At 44.7% G+C, this 9,570-nt stretch overlaps 1 protein-coding gene and 1 long non-coding RNA gene across 6 annotated transcripts in view; one reads left to right on the plus strand and one right to left on the minus strand.

The window, feature by feature from the left end:
• The window catches only part of LOC121106882, a 361,649-nt gene extending 356,541 nt beyond the window's left edge, over nt 1–5,108 (plus strand). For all 4 annotated transcript variants that reach the window (XR_006931549.1, XR_006931550.1, XR_006931548.1 and 1 more), the window contains one exon: nt 16–5,108. This is a non-coding gene — a long non-coding RNA (uncharacterized LOC121106882). The remainder of the gene's footprint in view (nt 1–15) is intronic.
• RAN (RAN, member RAS oncogene family) lies at nt 4,954–9,224 on the minus strand. 2 transcript variants are annotated; one of them, NM_205258.3, is made up of 7 exons: nt 9,116–9,224; nt 8,194–8,236; nt 7,380–7,464; nt 7,168–7,293; nt 6,011–6,198; nt 5,473–5,643; nt 4,954–5,365 (listed from the first exon to the last, which is right to left on the minus strand). In NM_205258.3, exons 2-7 carry the CDS (start codon nt 8,227–8,229, stop codon nt 5,321–5,323), a joined length of 651 nt encoding a protein of 216 aa, NP_990589.1. In that variant the 5' UTR covers nt 8,230–8,236; nt 9,116–9,224; the 3' UTR covers nt 4,954–5,320. The 2 variants fall into 2 exon arrangements, with proteins under 2 accessions (NP_990589.1, XP_046757064.1); XM_046901108.1 differs by having other exon boundaries at nt 8,873–9,160.
• Between the last annotated feature and the right edge of the window lie 346 nt (nt 9,225–9,570).

The following is a 9,570-nucleotide window of genomic DNA, read 5'->3' on the forward strand; positions in this document are numbered from 1 at the left end:
CTCCCTCTGCTCCAGGGACCTCCGCTGCACTGCACAGAGGTGGTTCTTCACATCACCAATGTCCCGGGATCCAAGCAAGGTCGTGTTCTCCAGCATGATCAGATCAAACTGTCACAGGGCAGCTCTTCCAGCTAACTGTCTCTCAAATCTGAAGGCCTGAGCAGGGAAAGGTTTGCTCCCCTAATTATAATTAACTTCTGTTATTTAAACACATCTTTCTTTAATTCACTCTGTTTCACGTTTGGTGGATTTAACTGAAGATGAAGGAATGACCCAATGAAAAGCACGATTATTTTTAGCTTATTTTACACCAAGAAAATGGTGTCCAGTGTTCTCCAGTTTTAAACGTCTGTCAGTTAAGAGGTAGTGCCGCTGACAGCAGTCACAGCCATTTGCTACTCTTAGTAAGCCCCGAAGCACCCACATCACCTCCTCCAGGAGCCGTGCTGCCGTGCAGCCCGCAGCGTATCTCCGTTAAGACGCTTCTGTTCCATCCGAGCAGCTGCAGACAGCGCGCCCCACCCTGTGGCTGAAACCGGTACTTCAAGAGCAGCTCTCATTGCCGACAGGTTTAACCAAAACTGGAATCAATGTGTTCTCAGGTGCTGCACAGCTACGTGCACATTGCCGGCAAGGCGAAACAATTACGCAGTGACCAGGGTTATTTTGTTTTAAGGCTGTGTCAGATTTGATCAGACTTAAGTTAATAACTGCTCTTATAACCTGATGCAGTGCTCGTTTATCAGGCAACTTGTACGCTTCTGAGTGGCAGAAGAGGCATTTCAAACAGCTTTTTCAGCTCAGCATTTGAAAACGTACTGCACTCATTTACTACAGTTGGAATCCAGTGCTTTGCATGTGGAAACCAGTTTTATTATGCAAATAAAACACCCAAACCCAAAGGAGGAAAAAATAATATTGCTTCCAAAATCAAATGGCAGTGGATAATGCAAAAATAAAATATTCACAAAGTATTTTAGGATTGCTATGTGTAGGGCCATATGCATTTGCACGTGTGTACGTACCCATGACATCATTGCATGTCACACAGGAGTTTTCTTCTTAGCAACTTTGGTCTCTAGCATAAGGAACGGAACAAAAGAAGGGGCTGCCTGCCTGGGACTTCATTACCCTTACACATTTTGCATTTCAGCTGACCTTTAACAGTGTGTAGTAGAAATGCTGAATCACAGCTTGAAGCAGTGATTGAGCACCTGGTGGGAGGGCAGGGCCAGCCCAGGGGAGCACAGGTGCAGGCAATGTACCTCAGTGATTGGAAGGGGTGGTGCCAGGATCCAGCCCCTCCCAGACCTCATTTAAGGGCTGGCAGTGGCAGTGAGGGGATCTTGGACGAGATTTCTGTGTGCCGGAGGCCTTCCAAAGGTAAGCGGGTTTTCTTCCTTTGTTTCTGAGTCTATGGCTGCTGCATTTGGGTTTATCTTTGCTTGCTGCAGCCTAGGACTTTGCTGTGCTTTCCATCACATTATAGCATTAATGTTAACATAAAAATAGGCAACAGAATCAATCAAGTTCAATGCCTCTTAATTTTATCAGTGCACCTCCAAGTTCCTATGTCTTGATTTCTTTAAATATTAGAAGCATGATTTCAGAGACAGTGGATCAAGCACTAAAGCTACTATAAGTGTTACATGAAACAGGGCTTCTTGTGGTTTGGGTTCTTGTTTTCTTTAAATGACATTTAGGAAACTTTTTCTTGCAAAACTTTTTCTTGCTTTTCTAATGTTTTGGTCCCTTCAAGTAAGTGGTAGGAACATTAAATCCTACCCAAAAATACATAAAACTACCTATTCTTCTAATGAACATCTATGGACACCTCTTCATTTCAGTGGGTACCTCCAGAGCACTGAGATCTGGGAAGTGTCACTCACTGAACAGTCTGTTCTCTTTGGGACAAACTAAGAGAATTACCCCCACTGCTCAATTCAGGGTAGTTGTTTTTCTGAGTCCAAGTCTGTAACCTTAACAAAAAACAAGTAGCACACCAGAATCTTGATATTGACAACACCACTTTCACTTCAACATTCATACAATAATTGAGTAATTAAGTATACAGTGAGGCTGTGGCTTGGCTTATCACCGAGCCACTGTAGGTCTGTTAAATAGGTCATGATATTAAGCCATGCTTTCAAGCATGAAGTTTGCTCCAAAGCAAAAAAAAATAAAAAATAATTTAAAAAAGTCTTTGCTGGTAAAGCAATAGCCTAAACCAGAGGGACAGGTTGCAAACAATAGAGGGCCCCAAACACTACAAATCACCATGGTTGTCTCTAGGGCAGTGGCAGAAAATGTTACTGGCTAGGACAATACAGTCACACATATACTCCTAACATCAATTCCTGGCTTGAAGGGCTTCTTGCGTCTGGACACACAGAGGTGGTTAAAGTTGTTCCAGGGCACATGCAACAGCTCCTTCATGGGATGCTCATATTCCAGTTTGAGCCAGGAAAAGAGATTGCTGAAGGCAGCCTTTCAGATCAATGGAAGGACAAAAAAGAGGCAATTAACACACCCACGTGAAAACTGACTGATGAAAGCAGTGCAGGGTTTATCTTTTCGGTTGCTTCAAAGACATTCACTTTGATCCCACTGGAGAGGGCTTTAAAGGGCTCAGACAACTATTGCCAAAAGCCAGGTGAGAGAAGGGGACTGTTACTGCCAACTGGTTTCAACTGAGCTCCAGAAGAGAGAAAAATTCTTAGCATTGCTCTTTGTAGCAGTTAGCTCAAGGCTGTGTGAGCAATGGAACCACCTAAAGGAGCTGGAGAGGGAAAGACAGTGATAGTTGTTGAACTGTAATTTAGGATGGACAGACTTTGAAAGCCTGATAGATTGAAGGGTAATCTTTTGAGTTTCCTAAAGAGACACTCAACCCTCCTTCACTTAATGACACAGAAACAGCAAAATGTTTCCTCGCTTTCTTCAGGTATCAAACTTACACAGTGCCATCACAGCTTCATTATGGAACTGGAAATAATGAACTTTTGGATGTCAAAACTGAGTCTAGTCTAACAGTAAGTTATCCTAATATCTGAAACAAGACATGGGAGTGGGAAAACTTACTAAGTGATGTGTAGGGACATATCAGAGCCCCTCATCTAGCCGTACTTTAGCACAGCAGTCAGGACACAAAACAAAGTTGGTATTGCAAGGGATTTGTCTCACATCACTAATGATATGACTATTAAATAGCTTCTTAAAGTAATTTTCCTCATTACTTAAGTAATTTTATCTTCCTTAAACCCAGCTGGTGAAAGGCTGCAGAGCTGTAAACCTTTTACAGTTTTAACAAACTGCAACTGAGGAAATTACACATCCACATCAGCACAGCCTGCATTATTCAACCAACCATTAGCAGCTAAATACAAAAAGGAAAGTGTCATACTGCAATGTGTGTATTTAATCCCACTCTTGCAGCATTTCAACTTGGAAGGCTTACTTTGCAGGACCAGTATTGCTGCCTACTCCTAAGTTTCTGAGGGCTTTGTATTAACGAAGAACCTCATAGCAGCATTTTCATTTTTAAAGATGAGCTATCTCATTTTACAAGTCTTTAGCTGCTTGGTAGTAATTCAAAGCCTAGCACCTGGGCAGGAGGTGAGTTGTAGGGATTACACCATACACACTATGAAATACACAAACATAACTCACACTATATTCTTTTCCACCCTGCGCTACCAACACTGTGTAACTTTTCTGAATTGATCTACACTTCTGAAACAGTGTATTTCTGTGAGATAACTTGAAGGCTTCTTTGCCCAGTAAATCAGCAGCAGGTTCTCAAGCTAGCAGTAGTAACCATGACACACACAAGTTAGTAAACTCTACAGAGAAGAACCTACAATATGAAGCTGAAGCAAGATGATGCAGCAGGAAGTTCCAGGGGGATGTTAAGTCAAAGTTTCTCCTTTCCCAGGGCAGGCATGACATTCCTCACTTCCTCTTAATGAGTCTCAGTGAGCTGAAGTGCACAGAATCTCTCATTAACTAATTTTAAAACCCACAGAACTTAAACTTACACAAATTATATAATATTGTTCTCAAACATTTAATAGTCAATTTTTACTGATACGCATCAGAATGAAGTGTTAAATACTCAAGTAGGAGTTATGTATACAAACATGCAAGTTAAAAGGAATGAAATGCTCCACTTTATTAAGAAACCAAAAATACAAAACTGAAGGCTTCATGTACTCAAACACTACTGAAAAATGGTATTTGTTTACTAGTAGTACTCATATTGACCAAGATTATTCTGAGTGTTGACATTTTCCATCATTTGTGCTGTAATAAGCTAGTTTCAAATTAAGAACTTGGTGCAGTTACAGTAAAGTCTAGGTATTATATGGGGTTTTAGTTAATATGCTGTTCTTTAGCCAAGAGCATTTTAAGCTCATCTACAACTGTTTTCTAGTTAGTGAGTTTTAAGATGCGTAGTTTAATCCACTATAGCTCTACTGAATGATGCTCCATGCAAAGATAGGGCTTGTAGTCATTTAACAGACCTAAGTGTCATTCTTGGCTTTTTAAAGAAACAGCTCTGTGAAGGCATGTTGTAATGCAGTTAAAGTTGAGAGACAGTAGCTAAAGGTAGCATCTGCAAGCTGAACTACACACTTAACTCTCAAGCCACTCCTCAGACCACATAAATATTCCCACTTGGTATGGGTCAATTTATGCTCATCTGGCAATCCAGCTCCCTTTGCCAGTCAAGTGTTCACTGCTTTAGTTTTACCTGGCAGTTAGTTCAGCTTCCCTTTGGTGCTTTAGTTATATGCATCAGGAAATCAATGAAAGGTTAACTGTTAGCTCTGATTTAGTAAGAGGAGCATAACAAAGGGAAGAAAATACTAAGAATGCAAAGACAGATGAGTATTAGCCTCAGTTAAAGACACTTTAAAGACTTTTTCTAACAACGCATGAAAATTCACTTGCTTAGAGATATTTGAAATACAACTTTATTATCTAAACAAAAAAAAAGAATGGGAATGACAGAAACAAGATTTACCACATAACACTTTGATGTGACTGCAGCAGTCTTATATTTGAAACTCAAAGGGGAAGTAATTGCAGTCCAAAAAACAGCTAAATATGCAGGTCCAAAATTATGAAGTTTTGTTGTTTTTTTCGTTTTGAACTGCCACATTCACTCCGAAGCCCATTCATCTCTTTCAGCATCCCAAAGATTAAGCACATGTTCTGCTCAGCTAGATAATAAAGTGGCAAACACGCTGCACCACTGACATCACAGGACAGTTGCCTATAAAACTAGACTTCTGACGCTGGGCTCCAGCTTCATCCCTCACAGGTCATCATCTTCATCTGGCAGTGCAGTGGTTTGAGCAATCTGGAATAGAGAAGTAACATTTAGGAATTGTTCTTGATTACCTGCCCCAGGAATCCAGATACTATCTGTCAGACAATCATTTGACTTCAGCACTCTTCCTCAGTTACCTGTAAGTCTTGCTCATACTGTGCTGCCAGTGCTGGGTCCATAACAACTTCAGGTGGTGCAAGAGCAGGCATGGCAACAAATTCCAAGTTAGGATCTCCAATTAGCTTCCTAGCAAGCCAGAGGAACGGCTTCTCAAAGTTGTAGTTACTCTTGGCTGAAATGTCATAATACTGAAAAAAAAATATTCAATACATAAAAGACCATCTGCCACCAATCCCTACAACATACTAACATGCATACAATCAGCTCTAGTGTGTTTTAGCATTCTTTTTAACTACATGACTTCTGTCTATACCCTCAGAAGCACTTGAGATATGAGAGACTAGAAATGCAGAGTTTCATGCCAATAGGCAGATTGATACTCTTAAACACAACGTGGTTAAAGATTATTTCAGGACACAACAGTGCCTCAATTTTTTCCTGTGACTTGGTCTAATTTCATCTTACTCTTATTGAAACACTGAATGACTGAATAGCACCCAAATGCAGTTAATTGACTTAATAAATCTCTAATCCTGTGAACTCATGCCATCATACCTGGAGATTCTTCTTCCTGTGGAAGACAATGGATTTTGCCTTGACTTTTCTGTCCTTAATATCCACTTTGTTGCCACACAACACTATAGGGATGTTTTCACATACCCGTACCAGGTCTCTATGCCAGTTAGGTACATTCTTGTAAGTAACTCTTGATGTTACATCAAACATTATAATGGCACACTGAGCTGTAAAAAAAAAAATGAACAATTACATCAGACAAGTAAGCACTTTCTTATAAACTGGAGTGGGAAAGAGTACCCACAATAATCTCTTATTAGGGGTGCCAGCATTAGCTTTTTCCTCAGTCTCACAGTTGAGAAGATCAGTTTACCAGATCAACATGCAAGATCATCTCTGTGCAGGAGTACACAGAACTCAGCCCACAACCCTGTCCTCTTACATATTTGGTGCTCTCAACTCTAAATGCCAGTTGGTTTTATTCATGCAGCTGTCCTGTGAACGTTCTACTATTGTATGGCATGGATTACACAAGGATTACAAAACAACTTTAATTCACTTAAATACCTGAGAAAGAGATGTCTTAACACCTACTGAACTAATCTCAGCCTCTTGAGGCTTTCAGATAAGTGGAGAGCTTGTAGTTCACATCTCAGAATGCCCCTGACCAGAACAGCTTGCCAAAGAACACTTGATTCTGATCCTTCTAAAGGAAAAGTCAGGCTCTAAACCTCCCTTGCAGAATGTTAAAAGATACGCAGGTAGCTAAAGTACTCACAGAACAGCACCTGACTATGAACATAAGGGACTATCACTACATCCTTAGAAAGGCAACTAACCTCTGGCAAGGATATGTAGAATTCTTTATACTATTTCAAGTTTTACAGTTTGTTTCTTTCAAGTCTTCACACCAGCACAGGATACTAATATAGTAATTTTTACTCATTTAAGCACACTTATCTCTTTACCACTTAATTGCACGAGTACTATCACTTAAGGTGCACAATTACTCTTCAGTAATATCAAAGCCCACAACAGCAGAATAAAACTAAGCTTTAGTAAAGAAACCAATCTGATCATATTTACACAAAGTTTGGAAACTCATAAACCAGCTCACCACTGAAAACCACATTGAAAGTTTTCAGTGTCCAAACTGAATAGAATACAGGATATTTCTACATATAAACACACCTTACCTTGGATGTAATAGCCATCTCGCAGACCACCAAACTTCTCCTGGCCAGCTGTGTCCCATACATTAAATTTAATAGGGCCTCTATTAGTATGGAATACCAGTGGATGAACTTCAACACCCAATGTTGCTACAGCAATAGGAAAGAGCACTCAGTAAGTTATGAAATATACTTTTGATTGTAACACACTAGATCTTATACTTCTTCAGACATACCTACGTATTTCTTCTCAAATTCACCAGTCAAATGACGTTTTACAAATGTTGTTTTACCAGTGCCACCATCGCCAACCAGGACAAGCTGTTAATACATTTAAGTAAAGAAGGTCAGAGCAACATACTTTGTCTTACAAAATACTGTAAATAGAACAATGAATTTCCCAATGAAATAACAAATTAGAGCCCAACACAGAAAGTTAAACCTGTCATTCTATAACTCCTGTCCAAACTTAGCTAGTCCCTGTAACTGAGAACTAGAACACATTGTCCATATGGTTGTACTAAACTACAGGCATCTCAACTACTAGAGGAAAAAACCTATAATCTTGCAACTGGGAAAGAAACCTGTTTTGCTAACAATTGGGATATACTAGATGGACACTGTAAAAAAAAAAAACAAGTATCAATCTTTCACGTAGCAGCCTTCATGACTTCTGGCTGTTAAGGGATCAACTCCGCTCAATTATGTTCTGCCCCTAGTAGCTGAGGCACCATAAAACAAGTTGCTCTACATCACTCTTAGCACTTTTTCTTTGTTGCTATGAGTAGCACTCTATGAAATCAACATATTTTAAGCGGTGTTTTATGTAAAGTCTTTTTACATAAAACATTTTTATATAAAGCTGCAAACAGCACCAGATTGACAGTGCAACAGAATGCTGTTGTAAGGCAATGCAGTACACAATCGGCTAAACAAACTGGTAAAGTCAGCACTTTAAAACCAAACCTACCATCCACGGCAGTTCTTGAGAGTTGTTCTTGCTACTTTTCTATGAAAGGGAAAGAAAAATAGAAAGTTACCACCCCTTACCTTAAACTGCACTTGGGGCTCTCCTTGGGCGGCCATGCTGGGTCTGCAGGGGAAATGGAAGCATGTGAGCTCAAAGAGGCGAGCTGGTTCAAGGCCCCGCCGGAAGGGGCCGGCCGCCGTTCTCAGCTCCCAAACCGCCTCCCGAGGCGCGTGCTCCGCGCGCCGATCAGCGGCCGCCGCCGCAGAGGCCGAGGTTCGGCCCGGGCCGCCGCTCCCCTCCCGGCGCGTGGTCCCGGGCCCCCCGATGGGGCAGGAAGCGCCGCCACGCCGCCCCACACGCGGCGGGAGCGCGCGGTAATGGCGGCCACGGCTCCCCGCCCACCCCCGGAGCCCGTAACGGAAGGCGGCCGCCGCCGCGCCCCTCGGGCTGCCAGGCTACGAAAACGGGGCCGAGCCGCGGCCTCCGCGGGGCGACTCAAAGAAAGCCGGCCTCGGCCTCGCTCCATTGGAAGCGCCCCCAACCCCGACCGCTCTCCCATCCCGTTCGAAAATCTTCCCGGGCGACGCAGCCCGGAGGGCGTCCCGCGGGGCTTCGAGCGCAGTCCCCGTCCCCGCCGCGCCGGCCGGGCCCCATCCCACCATGACTGAGCAGCGCGCCGCCTCCCCTCCCCCCCCCACGGCCGCACGGGCCGTTGGAGGCCCCGCTCCCATTCTCCTCCCGCACGCCGCCCGCCCTTTCCTCCGGGACGCAGACGGGCACCGTCCTCGCCCCGCACCGCTCCCATCGAGGGGCGGAGGAAGAGGCCGCCACGCAGGCACGGCGCCCAGCGCGGCGCTCACGCGGGCCCGGCCACGGCACGACCCAGCCCAGCTCCCGCCGGGCGGCCGCTAACGGCAACCGCCCCCGCCGCCCCATTCACGGCGGCCCCGCTTCCCCCCGCCCGGCCCTCAAGAGAAGAGGAGGACGTCCCGACCCCGTTACCTTTCCCGAGGCTTCTATCCGCGTCGCTCCGTGCCGTGACTGGGCGCTGGGAAGATGGCGGAAGCGCGGTTCAAATACCCGGAGAGCGACGCCGCGCGGCCGCGGGGAGGGGGAGGGGCCGGCGTCACGTGGGCAGGCGGGCGGGAGGGCGGCAGGCGCGGCGCGCGGACTCGCGGCGGCCGTTGTTGGGCGCCATGGCCGCGGCTCGCCGGGCCTGGCCCGATTCTGCCGGCTCCGGCACCTCGTGCCTCTGCAAGGCCGGCAGCCGCCGGGCCACGCGGCTCCCGCTGGGAAGGAGGCAGCTGGGCAGTGCTACTCTGCAGCCCTCTGCGGCTCTGCGCTACCCCGTAACAGCTCTCTGAGCCCTCACAATCAGATTCTAGTGGAACAAAGTTGTTCACGAACTCTGAAAGAACGGAGAAGATGCTTTGCACAGGTCGATGCGTTCCAAGTTC

The sequence above is a fragment of the Gallus gallus genome, chromosome 15, assembly GCF_016699485.2.
Source record: "Gallus gallus isolate bGalGal1 chromosome 15, bGalGal1.mat.broiler.GRCg7b, whole genome shotgun sequence".
Taxonomy (NCBI): domain Eukaryota; kingdom Metazoa; phylum Chordata; class Aves; order Galliformes; family Phasianidae; genus Gallus; species Gallus gallus.

Coding starts and splice junctions, on each gene's coding strand:
- RAN (NM_205258.3), bottom strand. CDS start 8,229: ATGGCCGCCCAAGGAGAGCCCCAAGTGCAGTTTAAG. Junction 7,294..7,379: donor ATTTGAGAAGAAATACGTAG/GTATGTCTGAAG, acceptor CTATTGCTGTAG/CAACATTGGGTGTTGAAGTT. Junction 5,644..6,010: donor ACAGGAAGAAGAATCTCCAG/GTATGATGGCAT, acceptor TTTTTTTTTCAG/TATTATGACATTTCAGCCAA.